The 16,922-nt window shown below is 46.9% G+C and overlaps 1 protein-coding gene across 14 annotated transcripts in view; it reads left to right on the top strand.

The window, feature by feature from the left end:
• The first annotated feature begins 12,550 nt into the window (after positions 1 to 12,550).
• LOC135905663 (uncharacterized) overlaps positions 12,551 to 16,922 on the top strand; it is a 100,329-nt gene continuing 95,957 nt past the window's right edge. For 6 of the 14 annotated variants that reach the window (XM_070521923.1, XM_070521925.1, XM_070521918.1 and 3 more), the window contains exon 1: positions 13,378 to 13,860. Coding sequence is in view for 2 of the 14 variants with exons in the window: in XM_070521924.1 (XP_070378025.1) it covers positions 13,328 to 13,370 (43 nt within the window). In the remaining 12 variants the exon portion in view is untranslated. The other 8 variants (XM_065436614.2, XM_070521919.1, XM_065436610.2 and 5 more) reach the window with 5 other exon arrangements.

Genomic DNA, 16,922 nt, shown 5'->3' on the forward strand with positions numbered 1-16,922 from the left:
GAGGTGTACCTCACTTGGCTCATGCTATGACAAAAAATAATTTGCAAGTCTCGTACGGAGCAACTGTCACCTTTTATAAGTAATACCCGCCGTGGTTGCTCAGTGGCTATGGTGTTGGGCTGCTGAGCACGAGGTCGCGGGATCGAATCCCGGCCATGGCGGCCGCATTTCGATGGGGGCGAAATGCGAAAACACCCGTGTGCTTAGATTTAGGTGCACGTTAAAGAACCCCAGGTGGTCAAAATTTCCGGAGTCCTCCACTACGGCGTGCCTCATAATCAGAAAGTGGTTTTGGCATGTAAAACCCCAAATATTATTATTATTTTATAAGTAATGTCAGAATTGACCATTTGCGAAATTCTGGAATACGGTTTCACTGCAAACCCCGCAACCAAGAACATGTTTTACTGTCAAGCACAAAGTGTTTAAATAGGAAAGCAAGACTACAGGGGCGTATCATGCTTTCTTGTATGGTACTTGTCTTGTCTGAGTAGTATTCCTAAAATGACTCCTTTCATGCTTATCAAAAGGACAGTATAGCTAGGGTCCTTTGTATTTCAGTGTTACATTGTTTTAAATTTGGGGGGTAAAAAGTCTGATGTTTAAACAGAAAGACTAGGAAGAAATCAATGTTTTTGCTGTTTGGTGGCCTGATGTTTAGGTTATTCCTGGTAACTTTCACAAACGATTGACACATGCAGTGGTTTCTTTTTGATCAATTTCTCATTGGCAGGCATTATTTATACTTTAATAAACAAGAAACTACAAATAGAGACATGTTAGGCAATCCCTTCTTGGGTCTCTCTTCATTGTATTTAACAAGTAAAACTGTACAGTAGCGTAAGAGGCAAGATGCTTTTCCTTATCTTGCGAGCCCTTGTTGACATACATCATCATGTGCATTTTAAGCATTTCTTTGTCCATTCTAGACCTGTCATCCTTGTCTGTTGTCCTGTTTTACTGATTCGTGCCACACGTTTCCAATAACATTAACAGAATACCACCAATGCCAGTCTGCCACCCTTCTTTGAATGTTAAGTCACTGAGTAAAAGATCCTCTCAGTGCCGCACCTACTCTGCAATGCAGGGCAGCGTCAGTGCTGCAATTGGCTCCTAGCACATTATTGCCATTTACACGTACATGTCCACGCCTGACGGAGACACTAACCGTCATCAGGTATGCCGCGGAGTTCCTCAGGGAGGGGTTCTCAGCCCAACATTATTTAATGTGGCACTGATTGGCCTGGTGGGTGAGCTTCCACCTCACATCCACATCAGTGCATATGCAGATGACATCTGCATCTGGGCTTCTGGTACAACATGCCCACAACTACGTGCGAAATTACAACGGGCTGTGTCATCTACTTCACGATACATACGGCGTCAGGGCTTGTGCTTAGCTGCCGAAAAATGTGCTGTGGTTGCATTCACGCGCAAATCCGTCTGCCGCTACCCGATCTCCATTAACGGTGTCATATTGCCGTATGTCTCCCACCACAGATTCTTGGGCATTATCATTGACCGCGATTTGTCATGGACGAGGCATGTTAACATGTTGAAGCAAAAACTTAATCTGTTTTGCCATGTTCTTCGCTTCGCAACAGGCATGAAATGGGGCCCCACGGAAGGCTCATTACTAAGACTTTATCAGTCTCTTTTCGTGGGCTACATTCGATACAGCCTTCCGATACTCTCAAACTTGAGCATTTCCTGCTTACGGACATTAGAGAGCGTCCAAGCGCAGGCACTCAAAATATGCCTCGGGTTGCCACGGCGTGCCTCCAACAAAGGCACAATTGAGGAAGCCCACGTATGCCCATTACCGATATACCTGTCCCACGAACCACTTCGTGTGTATTTACGCTTACTGACACGACACCATTGCCATCCATTGACGTCGGTTCTGCATGAGCGTCCGGAAAGCAGTTTCACAAGTGCACTCCGCTGCCATCTACCCCACATAACAACAGGCTATGCCCTTCCATATCACCCCGTCAAACCACCATGGGTGATGGTTCAACCTTCCGTGTGCGTACATGTCCCCGGCATACTAAAGAAATCATTGGTTCCCGTCAGTGGACTACAACAACTTGCTCTCGCGTACATCTGGTCAGAATACCAGACATATGTTCATGTGTACACAGACGGCTCCGTGTCACCTAAGGCATCGACAGCAGCTGTGGTGATACCAGCCCAACAGATGACTCGAGGTTTCATACTAGACCATAATTCAACATCAACCACTGCAGAGCTTGTGGCTATTCGGGAAGCGATTCGCCACATCTGCGGGGAAAGACCTCAAGAGTGGTGCATTTTCACGGACTCCAAACCCGCGCTGCAAATTTTGGTATGCTTCCTGCGCCACACCGCATATCAGGTTCTGGCCCTGCAGATCACCGAGCTGCTTTCATACGCTCAAGAAAAACACCACCGCATAGTGTTCCAATGGATCCCGGGACACTGTGGGCTCAACGGTAATGAGATGGCCGATGCTGCAGCAAGGCGCGCCCTCAGCAATGGCCTGCGAACTGCAGTGCCATTCTCCAGACCGGACATCACATGCCTCCTGTCGGAATTAATGAGGAGTGCGACGAGGAGATACTGGGCCCAGCCAGACGCTCGTCACGTCCGCCTTAAAAGCCTGGATCCCGATATGAAATTTCCAATTCTGCGTGGAATTCCACGCCCTCATACATGCCTGATACACCGACTGCGATTAGGCGTCGCCTTCACGCACAAATATTTGCACATTATTGGACGGACAAACTCCCCGGACTGTTCAGTGTGTGGCGCGGTAGAGTCTATAGAACATGTGCTCGTGGTGTGCCCTGAGTATGCGCGAGAAAGACTGACATTGGCAGGTACATTGAGACAATTACACAATGGACCACTGTCAGGACCTCTTACTAGGCGCGTGGCCACAGAGTTGGCAGACGACAGAGACAATGCGTGCACTGTCACGTTTCCTATGTGACACGGGCCTGGACTCACGCCTGTGATATTAGTTGTGTAATGTGTCATTCACCTCGTTCCTCCCATTATCATCCCCCATTGTGACCCTTTTTCTTCCCCTCTTCCCCTTCCCTTACGTATAGTAGCAGGCCAGATGCTCCATTATCCGGCCGACCTCTCTACATTTTCCTTTCATTAAACTACCCCCCTACACGTATGCGACACGCTGGGAATGTGAAGGACTGGCCATTGTCAAATTCATGTAAATGTGGCTACTAAAAAAAGCAACAAGCTTTTGTTCACTCGAGGCTGGCAGGTGCTCTGCACATATATATTGAATGCGGCGGTCTTCACTAGAGTGTTTAGGGAAGATGAAGCCTATATGTATCATATTCATATATAAATAACTACTTCTGATATATATCTTCCACTTGCTCGCATAAGGTGGGCAGTGTTCATTGGTTTTGTAACACACACAATTATTATTATCCTTTACAAAAGAGGCGAACTTCGGGGAAAAATTTAATCTGATTTTTATAAAGCTTGTTCAGGAGTGCAAAAATCGGGAATCAGTGAGTTCTATCCAATAATGAAGGAGCCAAAGTACATGTACTAGCATATTGTATACTGTAAAAGGACCGCGCACACCCATCAGAAAAGGCAGCAAGTTTTCAGAGGTCAAGCCTTTGAAAGGCATAATTTGGTTGTCCAGGTCGTATGGTTTCTGGGCTTCAGTTTCGTTAAAAGAGCGTTGCAAGGACAGCCGGCTTTAAAAGGATGCTAGAAGGAAACGTTAAATCAAAAGTATTCTTTCAGAACTCTTTTTTTTTTTTATTTTGCAGTAAGAAAATGAAATCTTAACTTCAATTTTTTTAATTTTGCGCTGGCTTCGTTACGTCAGTGTGGTGTGATGAATTTCAAAGCATTTTCTCGTACTTGGGTCATTGTGGTGCAGTAAAAGTTTTTGAAGACTGTCAAGTTCAGTCTGGTTCGGTTAGTATACAATGTAGTCTCTCTTTAAGGTGCGACATCAAGGCTATAGCTGGTGCGCGAGCTCCAAGGCGCCGTTGCCACTCTCCTTTCCTTCTTGCTTCCTTTCTGGTTTATCGGTCCGCGTCTCGCGGTTAGGTTCCAGCTATTTCATTTCTTTTTTTCTAGAAAGCTGTGCAATTTTTACTTGAAGAATTTCTTATATTCAATCCTCAAGGCTTTCGGGGCCCATGCTTGGGCCAACCTATTTTTCCTACTTTATCTGTTGGTAAAAATACTGAAAATTACATGTGCATAGTATAAATAAAGAGGTCCCATAGTCAAAGACTGTATCAGGACCTCCTCCTCTTGTTCTTAATCATAAACGTTTGCTACTATTCCATGCACATGCCCAAAAAGCAGTTTCCTTCTGTGCATATTGCTGTCCCCAAAGTGAGCATGTCACGAAGGCGCAATAGGCTCCATGCAGTGAACAGGTGGCGCCACTGAGCAGCAGCGGTGCTGTAGAGTTACTGTATATGCTACCGTAGGTAGCATATACAGTCTGCGGTAGCACATACAGTAACTCTACAGCACCGTAGAGTTACTGTATGTGCTACCGCAGGTAGCATATACAGTAACTCTACGGTGCTGCGCTGCTCAGCGCCGCCTGTGGCGAGCGGCGCGACACTGGGTAGGTGGGAAGACCGCGAAATTCAAATTTCGTGCACATGTCGCCGAAAGCCGCGCGTATATCCGTGATTCGCCAGTTTTTTTTTTTTTTTTGGTACATGAAGATGCAAGCGTGGTCGTCGGTGATGTCGCAAATACTGTTTGCGGGTTTAGGCATATAAAAGGAAAAGGAGAGTACTTTCATGCTGCTGCGTTAACCAGCGGAGAAAAGCTGTACGCTACCTCACATGCTCTCTCCGTGCTGGTGTGCGAGCTCCAAGGCGCCGTTGCCACTCTCCTTTCCTTCTTGCTTCCTTTCTGGTTTATCAGTCCGCATCTCGCGGTAAGGTTTCAGCTATTTTTTTTAATATTCTAGAAAGCTGTGCAATTTTTACTTAAAGAATTCTTCTATAGACCGTTTCTTATATTCAATCCTCAAGGCTTTCGGGGCCCATGCTTGGGCCAACCTATTTTTCCTAATTTATCTGTTGGTAAAAATACTGAAAGTTACATGTGCATAGTATAAATAAAGAGGTCCCATAGTCAAAGACTGTATCAAGACCTCCTCCTCTTGTTCTTATTCATAAACGTTTGCTACTATTCCATGCACATGCCCAAAAAGCAGTTTCCTTCTGTGTTCCTTCTGTGCATATTGCTGTCCCCAAAGTGAGCATGTCACGAAGGCGCAATAGGCTCCATGCAGTGAACAGGTAGCGCCACTGAGCAGCAGCGGTGCTGTGCTGCTCAGCGCCGCCTGTGGCGAGCGGCGCGACACTGGGTAGGTGGGAAGAGCGCGAAATTCAAATTTCGCGCACACGTCACCGAAAGCCGCGCGTATATCCGTGATTCGCCAGTTTCTTTTTTTTCTTTTTTGTACGTGAAGATGCAAGCGTGGTCGTCGGTGATGTCGCAAATACTGTTTGCGGGTTTAGGCATATAAACGGAAAAGGAGAGTACTTGCATGCTGCTGCGTTAACCAGCGGAGACAAGCTGTACGCTACCTCACGTGTTCTCTCCGCGAAAGAAGTGGCCAGCTTGGGCGTTCAAGTGCCGTATCACAGCAGTGAAAACAACTGTACGAAGTCATCCTGCACGTGAGCAAAGCCTACTGTGACACTAACATTGAATTCACTAAACTGGCACCCTGAAAACGTTGTGCTTCTAATAGGTTGGCCACTTTTTATTCGACGCGTCGCTGTTGGCGATGCGTGCCTCATTTCGCTCCGGCGCGTTGGGAGTCACGTACGGCCTTTCATTTGACGCCCATGTCACATTGTTACTTAATTAGATCGCCATACAGCTCGGTCCGCGCCGGGTTCAGCTGCACGGAAATTTGGATCGCGATTTTACTCGATATGCGTTCAGTCGATCGCGATCCGTGCATCGAGTTCGAGCTCCAGGATCGCGATTGCAGGATCGTCGGCACCGTCATGCCGAGTGAACTAAACTAACTCAATTCGAATTGGTGGACCGTGTATGTATACGTGCAGCAGTGACCATGTTTGATAGAAATTGAGAAATTTGATCCGGTCGTGCGCGATCTCAACTGAAAGTGACTGTGTGACGCGTGCGGTATATACTCTAACGTTCTCTGTGTTTCGTCGTCTGGCACGGCGCCAAACGAAGGCTTTTGCGGTTTTGAAGCAGTTGTAAGCGGTCTCTCATGGCTCACTTCTGAACACACAACCGCAGGACCTACTTGCCGACGTAATCGGCTCAACTACGAGTCTCTTTGCGCGGCTAGTGAGACAAACGAGCCCTCATTTACAGGTCTTTTTATTTGTCACAGTTATTCTCGTCAGCTTGCCACACTAAATTTGTAAACGCCCGAAAAAACTGGCGGGTTGTAGTCAGGATGACTTTCGATTGTGCTTTTTTTCTCCATGGACGAAATGATTAGAGCATATCCTGGCGTTTGGGACCCATTCGGAGCCAGCTGCAGCGGAAAAAAGATTTATTAACCAGGAGATCGGAATAGATGACGCGTTCGTTTTTCATCGTGTACCATATGATCGAGGTTCATTATGCCCTTCTCACAAGGTCTGATTTCGCTTGCTTGCATACGCCCTTTGCTTTTGCAAGGCGATTTCGCAAATGTAAAGTCGCAAAAAATATCGCACCATGTGAATCTGCGCCTCTGGTGCCAGCAGCCGAAACTCGATCGTGTATCGTTTATGAATTAGCGCTCGCCAGCAATAAAATTCCTCGGCATAAACTATTGCTCATCACACGTGCCAGTGTTATCCTGAGCATGCTAAATGATAAAGCTACAATAAGCAGTCGTCTAATCAGCACAGTCGTGAAAAATGTACTTTATATGTTGAGCAGCTGACCCGACCATAAGCGCTGGCCTCGCACAAGCTGCAAAACGCGCACGTGTAGCACGATTCGCAATACAAACCCTTCTCACAAATATGATGACAGAAGCTGACTTGCTTTACTCTCCTCACAGCTGCGATCTATTTCTTTTGCCGTTCTAGTTCGTAAGGCCTGCCAGTGGCGTAGCTAGGTCGTCTGGCACTTTAGTCTGGCATAAAACCCCTTAAACTTCGTAAAGTAGCGACACTCTCCTCCTCCGCCTTCACTCCTCCTTGTTCCTCCTCTCCTAAATTTCACGCTCCCTCCTCGACCGTGGCGCCGCCTCCACTGCTCGAGCGTAGCAACGGTGCCAGCATGCGATCCTCGCCACTCCGTAGACGCCTCACGAGCAAAAATGGCGCTGGTGCACGGCGCGAGGGCCCACGTGATGCTATTAGGCCAATAGCGACGCGACGTCGGCCTAGGCCAGAGCGCGCGAGGAGGAGGCGGTATTCTTCAAAGCGTGGCAGTACTTTACGAAGTTTAAAGGGCTTTAGTCTGGCAGCCGGGGCCCATAGGTATTCGTCACCCCTCACCCCCCGGGTGTAGCCAGGAAGGCAAGGATATCGAAAGTTTCCGGGGAGTGGGGGGAAAGTGATGTTTCAGCACCAGCGCAGCTGCCTTGGAGCCCCCCCCCCCCACCCCTCCCTCCTTTTCGCTTTCGTTTTCAGAGATAGCTAGTGTAGCAGGTATACAGGCTGTTTTACTTTCTGCACCAAACAATTAACACTGTGTTGCACTGGTGTGTTGCACTGGGTGTTGCACTGATAACTTGTGATAAGCCGCATAAGCGCATTTGTACATCTGCTGTTAGGCTGTATAAGGCTTGGCAGCCAATACAGATAAAGCTTTAATTAGCGACTTTAGAGGCAATATATTGCATTTGCAAAATTGAAGCCCGGCAGTCATATATGTTACCCAACAAAAACTTCACAAAAATCGACGTAGGTACTACGGCGTGCAGTATTTTGGCTGTCGTCAGGCCAACCCAAGCGAAAATTAAATTAATTAGCCGTGTCAGGGACTTTGATCTCTCCACCCTATCAGAAAACGCCGCCTGCTTCCTTGCTGCGCGGGCGCCAATGCTATGACAATCACGAGTTCTGTTCATTATGATCCATAAAGCCTTTTTTATTAGCTGCTATTGGCGAACGTGCTCATCCGAGCTGCGGTACCGCCACAAAATTGGAAACGGAAAAGAGCACGCTCCGCGTCCCTTCCTGGTGTCACCACGCAAAAAACGAGAAGGCCGCGATGAAGCCCGTGCCAACGAAAGCTTGTTTGTCTGCAATGGAGAGGAGATCGACGTCACTGGTGTACTATTTCATATTTCTTTCGGTACTGCTCGAGTTACTGTATATGCTACCCTACCTTTGGTGGCATACAGTAACTTTAGGTAATGCAATACGGGGACGCCCTCAGTGCCAACGTACTGCAGGCTCTACCAAGACGATTTTGTTCAGAGAAGTTTTTGTTGAGTTAGTAATATGACTTTGGGTCCTCAATTCCCCAATTGCAATGTTCCCTCTATAATTGCTTATTCAGCAGTCATTTAAGATATCCTTATTAGTTATCGGCAATATTTTTCACGATACCGAGTTCCTAGTGGTCACTGACACATATCCTGGTAGAATATCGGGAGATATCCTCACAAAATTCCCCTTTTTGAAAAAATCAGTGCAGCTGAAACAGGACACTGCATTTCTGACACGAAGTCACACAACAATAGGAGGAGGTGGAAGAGGAGGAAAAGAAGGAAGGAAAGGTAGCAAAGTTAACCCGACGCAGGTCCGGTTTGCTACCCTACACCTGCAGGAGAAGGGGTTTAAGGGGAGACAAGGAGAGGAAGAGATAAGGTACTATCAGTGTGAATACGTGTGGTTGTCCATACCTTAACGCCTATAATCGGTCACTGAGGCCGGTAGATTTCATGAAACGTAGCAATGCCCGCGTCGTTTTGTAAGCCTGCGACGCGTGGGGCCAGGGTTCTCTGAAAATAGTCTACTATCTAATCGGTTTAACAACTCTCCGAAGAACGTCGCGTTCGACCTCATAGAGGCTACAAAAACGCAACACGAGCTCGATCGTTTCTTCACATTTGCACGAGACACAAATCGGTGTCTCGGTCATTCCAACAAGGAATGAGTAGGCTTTCGTAAAAGTCACCCCTAACCGGAGGCTGCTCAGTAAAGTTGCATCACGGCCGGAGAAGGTCGATGGAATCTGCAGTTTCTATGTAGGATATCCAGGCGGTGGAGACGGTGGTTGGAGAAAATCGGGGTGTTCCACCAAGTTTCAGTCTTGATTTGAGCACGTAAACGACCCCTCGCAGCGTTTGTCCTTGATAATGGTATAGGAAGTATCAGGGTGTCTTCGTGGACTGAGTGGCATCATCAGCAAGGTCATTTCTTACCAAGTAGGTTATAAAGTCCTTGTTTCCGACGTTTCCGACGATGCCACAGTGTCCCGGAAGCCATTGGAAGATGATGTCATGTCCCGTTATGAGGGCTTGATGGAGAACCTCTCTGGTCTCAAACACTAGTTTTTCATGGGTCTTTCGTCGTAAGGCTGACTGCAGACTGTGAAAGGCTGCATTGGAGTCGCAAAAAAAACGACCCACTTTCGAGGTTTGGCTTTTGTGATGCATTTAACAGCGGCACGTAGAGCGGCAAGTTGTTGCCATAGAAGTCGTTATATGGGACACTTTGAATGTGATTGTAGTAAGGCCGGGATGATAACGCCTGTGAAGCTGTTGGCTGTGACAGATCAATCGGTGTAAATGTGCGTTCTTTAATTGTTGCTATGCCTGCGAACTGACGTAGAGCCACTGTTGATTGACGGGTATTCTTCGTAATTTCCGGAATCCTGAGGCATACTTGTGGCTGTCGTAGACACCAGAAGGGTAACAGTGCATGGTCTTGCTGCTGGTGTAGTTCCGACGGAAGGTAGCCTTGATGTGTTGCAACAAGTTTAGAAAATGGGGCTTCCTTGTGCAGTCAAAGCAGCAATATAGTGACTGGGTAGGCGAATGTCGAATGTGTGCTCTAAGGTCATTCGTTATATACATTGGAACCAAGTAGTCTCTAGCAATCCTCAGTGGCGCAGCAACAGGGGGGGCCGGGGGCCCCGGGTGCACGGGACAAGGAGGGGGGGGGGGGTTGTCATATACGTCTGAAGACACCCGAAAATTGTCGATATCCTCTCCTTCCTCGACTACACCCGAGGGGGGGGGGGGTGACAGAAGAGCTAAGGGCCCCGGGTGCCAGACGACCTAGCTACGCCACTGGCAATCATGATTGTTGCGTGAATGGAGGGGCATCGTGGTAGTCCAAGACATATGTCCGTAGAGGCTGGCCTTGCAAAATTTCGAGGGTACGAATGTTTGTTTTACATGTGTTTGCCAAAACCGGCAAGATGTACCCTAAAAATCCCAGAAACAGCGCTCTGTGCAACCGCAACCATCGAGCGTCTGCGAGCGCCGTTGATGGCAGCGCCGCGACAGCGAAGCATGGCTGCTCCGGACACGGTCGCTGCGGCTTCGGAACTTTTGACCAAGACTGTACCTACGTTGGATTGAGAGCTACAGAGAATTTACGAGAAACTGGAGGCTGAATTTTTTTTTTCGTGTTGCCGCGACGCGTAGATGGACGGACGTCGACAAACGCCGCAGAGTATAGCTACATACAACTTCGCTATAAAATGGCAATAAATTCCTTCGTTTCACAACGAAGCTGTTTATGGCTACGCTTCCGTGCATTTTTCGTCTGCGTGTGCAAAAATGGCTTTGGCTTAGCTAAGGTTAAGCCCAGGATGCGAAGCATACTAGCCTTTATTTTAGTTGTTGAACCACTGTTTAGCCTGGTGAACTGCTGTTGCTTGGCTATATTTGGTTCGGCTAGACGAAGAAACAACTCATGCGTTACTCTGCTTCGCCTTCAAGAGTGGAACGCGACAGCGTTCCACTCTTGAAGCACTATCCCAAAGATAGTGTAACACCGGGCCGACCAGCGGCGGAGGTTAAGCAGGCTTCAAGCACTCCGCCAACCTTGGGTCCAAATAGAGCACGTATCAGTCATTAAGCTATAATAAAAATGGCTGTGGCTTAGGTAAGGTTAAGCCCAGGATGCGAAGCATACTAGCCTTTATTTTAGTTATTGAACCACTGTTTAGCCTGGTGAACTGCTGTTGCTTGGCTATATTTGGTTCGGCTAGACGAAGAAACAACTCATGCAATACTGCTTCGCCTTCAAGAGTGGAACGCGACAGCGTTCCCGTCGACCCGCCAAGGGGTGTAAGACAATGGGCTACAGGGCAGCGACTACGCGCCCCGCATTGGACGCGGTGAGCGTCGAGCAAAGCAGCGTTCGGCGCGGCAACGAAATGTGCGCCTGAGCAAGAGACGCACGCCGTAGAAACAGCTCGTTTCTAAGGCAACACCGCATTCACTAGAGGCGCTTTTATACCGCTTTGAAGCATCGTACTCGTGGCTCAGTGGTAGCGTCTCCGTCCCACACTCCGGAGACCCTGGTTCGATTCCCACCCAGCCCGTCTTGCAAGAGTTGAGCCAAAGCCACTTCTCCTCTGTCGTGACGTCACGGTGTCACGTGGTTTCATGGCGACACCGCCGCGCCTGAGGAGCTGGGTTGAGCCCTCGTAATATGCTTCGCATAAAACATAAACTACGCTTTGACCTACGTCGGCCATGTCTACGTTCGCACCGCTCTCCTTTTATCAGCGTTCCAAACGCTTGCGTGTCTACTTTCATTTCCTTCCCCTCTCTCTTGGTGGTGGCCCTAGTCGGGACGGCGTGAATATATACAAAGATCACAGTAAATGAGTTCGCCCATCCCTGTATCACGCCCAAATTTATGCTGATGCCAATTCCAATTTCATGTTGGCCACCCCAACCCTTTTTGTAAAGACATATATGTATTCATGTGGGAAATGCGTCAAGTTTTTTGGCGTTACAGACACGATTTGGTACCTTTATTCGAAATTCTATCACCTCTGTGTGGCATGCTGAACAACTTTGCAGGTCATCCTCCCACAGAGTGGAATGGTTCATTTTAAATACGAAGCATTTCTTGGCGACAATTTGCCACTTCGACAGTGTCCATCTAGCCGGCTACATCTTGGTTCTCTCATGGTCGTTTCGTTAACTTGGGTACCAAAATTGGCATAGTAGAGAGAGAGAGAGCAAATGATAAATGAAAGGTAGGGAGGTTAATCAGGACTGAGCCTGGTTGGCATAGTAATATGACAAGGATCATGACATGTTTGTCATGTAGGTCATATGAAACAGCCGCCTACGTCTTGGTGCTGTATGGTCATGCCGTTAACTTCGTCACTTGCAAGTTTGTACACGTGCTAGATTTGTACCAAGGCCACTGTCACTGAAGGAATATTTAGCGCCAGCAAACAAGGACGGAAGGGAGACGAAACCACAATGCGTCTTCCTTCTGTCCTTGTTCACTGGCGCTATAAATATGCTTTCAGTTTACCAACACGCCCAACAAATGGCAACACACTGTCACTGTCGTTTTTTTCACTGTCGCCTTTTAAGTGTGAGCTCGTATCAGTGCTGTGGAGGGACTACGTTGAAAAGACTGAGTAAGTCTCCTGTCACTACGGCAAAGTTGACGTCGGCGATCACGAACGCCCGTCTGTGCAAGCGCCAGAGTCCGACGTCTAGCATTATTAACCAGCGTCCATACGATGCGATAGCAGTGTTATTCACTGCGTGGATGTGGACTTGCTGCGTTGGTGATCTGCGGCTTTGGCGGGAACAGCCAAAGCCACTTAGAAAAAAAAAAATGTGGCTTTGGAACAGCTCGGCTCCGGTGTCGAGTGTTGCGACAAACGCCAGCCGCGTCGCAGCAACGCAAAGATGATGATGATAGTGGACTAAAGGAAGGAAAGACCTCTCGTTCTACAACCCGTGAGGGAGCACGGCCAATGGCACGGCGGAGCGTCGAGAACTCTCGCCTCACATCACACGTGTGCAGAACAAACGCTCAAGTCCACCAATCGCAGTCGCGGCGCTGTCTCGCGCCGCGTTCGATGCAACGATGGTTCTGTGTTCTATGGCCGGCCACGAAGCGTTCGATCCGCGTTTGATGAAACGCTAGCGCGCGTTCGATGTAGCGTCGACGAGGAGGTGGGTGCCGGCGGTCGACTATAAATAGGCGGCTTGCACGAGGGCCCATGTCGCACTCCGCCGTTAGCTACTGGCCGGTGCGTTTCCCATCCACGAACCTGCGTGCAACGACTTGCCTGTTAGCGAAAGCGGCGGTGGTTCCAGCACAACTGCCGTGGCGAGTCTCAAGGTGCGCTGCGGGACTGTGAAGGCGATTGGTGAAGGCCATGGTGAAGGCGAATGGTTGGTGATCACCGTCGCCAGCGTCTCCAGTGCCCTGCAGGTAAGGCGGTCGACTGTTTCTTGGTCTCCTAGCATGTCCTAGCTCTGAAACTCCCGCCGCCGCGATAGGTAGGGGCGCCGCAGACGAGCAGTCGCACATGCGGTCAGCGATCGAGTACTGCAAGCCGATCGAGACTCGATCGTCTCGTCGGCACCCGCTATTGCGTACCATGTCTGTGTACTGTGGGAGGCGTTGCAAGAACAGCTCGCGTAAAATTGGGAGCTGGCTCTCTTTTACACACCCAGTAACTGACGCAACCGCCGAGAAGCTGTTGGAGCCTACTCTGTTGCGATCGCTCGAGGCGCTGCAGGACCGTGTGTTCGTCGTATGTCGTGACATAGCCGCTAGCAAGTCGTCTATGGCATATCGGCGATGCCGGAGGGTTTGCGACGACGACGTGCGAGTACTTTGCCGTCTGTAAAGTGATGCACCGGAGCTGAAAACGGGCCTCTACATGCATAAAGCAAACTCGGGGATCCTAGGAAAGCTGGTAAGCTGAATCTCTGCAGCGATGACAGGAGACGCAATTGTGGCGTCGTCTCTGTCAGTAGGGGTAGGAGTAGCGTCGTTCGTGGCTAGTGTTCGAAAATGGAACGCAATCAAAACATAAACGAACGTTTAAAGCTTAAGAAAGAACTACGCGCGGAATTATGGCGTCTATTATAGTTAGTGTACTAGCTCATTGTCAATATATCTTACCTACGAAGGTGAAACTACAAATATACCACGCCATTTCTCTTTCTCGCATAAGTTACTGCAGTTTAGTTTGGGCTACAACATCAAAAGCTAATATATGAAAACTTTAAAAGTTACAGAAGAAAGTCATAAGGAATGTAGCTAATCTAGATTACCTCTCCTCAACGCAACTTATGTGTTGGGATTATAACATTATTAAAGTAGAAAACGTGTGTTTTTCGCATTCTGCGATGCTGTTACTTCTGTTCTGATTCTTTTAAACAATTTATTAAAGATACTGCACATCTAACTACCATGGTTACTTCAAGATCAAGAAGCACTTATATCTGGCTTGTTCAAAGATTTTGCAATAATTCTAAATTCCAAACGTTGTAATACAATTTGACAGTAATTCTCAATAAATACAGCCATGTAAGCAACTTCTCACTAAAAGAACTGCGGTTCTTTTTTGTAAATATTAAATAATTTTGCCGTCATGAGACATCGAAAAATTTCTTTTTTTCTGCTTTCACGTTTCTGACTTTATTATACCTTGTATAAACCAATATACATAGCAAGAAAATCAACATTGTATAAGCATTTCATTTCTATGATATTTCGTTCTTTTGGATCATGTACTGACATATGTCATTTCTTATTTCATTTATTTAGTGTATTTGTATTAGGAAATGGTAGAAAAAACATCATTTTACAGTATTATGTATTATAGTTTTTAGTTATTCTTGTTGTTGTCCCAACTGCCTTCTAATACCCGTGCCACATGAGCGAGGTTAATGCCATCAAAAGTGTAAGACCTTAAGTTTTTCAATGCCATTATATTTCGGTCACTGCCCACGTGCATACATTAAATGTCGAGATGGCAATACCTGCAGTGAAACGCTTAGGCTTGCTTGCCAATCGCAATACAACAAAAACAGCTATTTGGAGAGCAAATGTTTAAGAAATGGCGTGAGAAACATTAACAGGCTTATTTTATGTGGTTTACTTCAGGAATGCCATTGTTGCACCCAGCTGTAAACTGTTTGAAGCCGAAGCTAGCTGAACGGCCGGTAGATAGCTTAGATCAAAATTGGGAAAATGATGTGTTCACAGCTTCAAAGCTTTCAAGCAGCGATCCTGAAGACTTCGACCATGTGCTCCACTTTGTAGCAGCGTATGTGCTTCTTCAAGCCAAACATCGTCGAGGAATTCGAAGGCTTCAGTACGTGGCCAACAAGGCAAGGAGTCGCCGCTGTGCAATCGAACAGCTTCTCCTGACTAACGCGCTCAGGATTAGTGCTGTAGCCGTGCATAGTGGCAAGATTGCCTACTAATTTCTACGAAAATAAAGAGGTCCTTTTAAATAGAGTGAGGAATATATTAGTTGCTTTTATCTACAAGTTTGTTTAATATCGTCGGAATGTGGTCACCACGACCACAGCACGGACATTGGAAATGAGAGTATGCATTCGATGGGTGAGTTGTAATTAATTATAAGAATGCACTACGCCACGAAAAAAGAGATTTCTTTAAAAAGAAAGTAAGCAATATATTGATTGTTCTTAACTGATAATTTGTTTAGTCTCGTCAGAATATGGAGACATTGGGAAAGAGACTACGCATTTGGTGGCCAAGTGAGTTAATGACAACACACTATGTAGCGATTGGCGTTAATCTTTAATCCCACTAAGCATGTCCATGTGGCACACTGCGAATGCCATTAAAGTTTAAGGAATCGGCAAGTTATGTCATTTTGGTGCCCGTGTGGCACAGGTATAAAGCATTCATTGGCCTAGTCGAGCTGCCCATAACAGCTTTTAGCCAATGAACCTCTCCAAAATATTTTCTTTTGGTGAAATAAAATTTGATTAATTGATTGATTGATTGATTGATTGATTGATTGATTGATTGATTGATTCATGTCCTGGGTCACACCAGTTGGGTGCTCGGTTTAACGGAGGGAAACAATACATGTTTTGACAGTGGTAGCTGTGGTGGCCCTGTCGGACAACCACTTTGGTTTGAGCAGGAGGCAATGACCCGTCATTGCAGTGACAATGAAGTGATAGAGAAATGCTACGAAAGCATGACCAACCTTTGCAGCAATATCGTTCATTCCCCGCTGCGAGGGAGTGAGTAAATTATGACTCAAGTGTTCACAAAAGCATTGTCTCATGTCTACATCAAATTGCTTACCATGCTGAAAAACTTTCGCAGGGAACTTTTAATGCCGGAATAGACCTCCCCGTGTGTCGGTTTAAGACTACTTGGCTTAATCAGTTGTTTGTAATTCTGATGTAATGTATTGCAGTATGTATAGTTTTAATATTTAATATTGTGCTAAAGTATCACTGGTAGAAAAATTTTTGTAGTTTTTCCACCATGCCAAATTGGAAGAGTTCTTTCTCTCGGACATGAAGCCGAGGATAAGGTGGAGCCTCTGTAATCGACTTGACACCGTAATAACAGCATAACAAAGGAATGGACATAGAAAAATCGGTTTGAAGATAACTTGCCACAGTGAAATTCCAATCAGCTATAGAAAACAACGGCTAGCTATACACTGAGTCTGCCAACCGTTGATTTAACGAAGAACAAATTGCACTTTTGAGTGACTCATGGGGTAATGAGGGCGGGTGGGTTTAGCGCGAACTCATCCATTGCCTGTACCATTTTAGTGTTGTTTTGGTGAGGTAAGTCCTTTCTCGTCCTACTAAAATATAATATGTTAGGTGTGCCTTTAATATAAGGTGCTCGACAATAACAGCCAGATGGAGGTTTCCAATTTTGTGTCATGCCATTTGTATCTGCATATTAATTTATGCACTCTGGAGGTTGTCTAATACAATAAAACCAACCTGACTGTACAAATAATTA

Source organism: Dermacentor albipictus, chromosome 7 (genome assembly GCF_038994185.2).
Source record: "Dermacentor albipictus isolate Rhodes 1998 colony chromosome 7, USDA_Dalb.pri_finalv2, whole genome shotgun sequence".
Lineage (NCBI taxonomy): Eukaryota > Metazoa > Arthropoda > Arachnida > Ixodida > Ixodidae > Dermacentor > Dermacentor albipictus.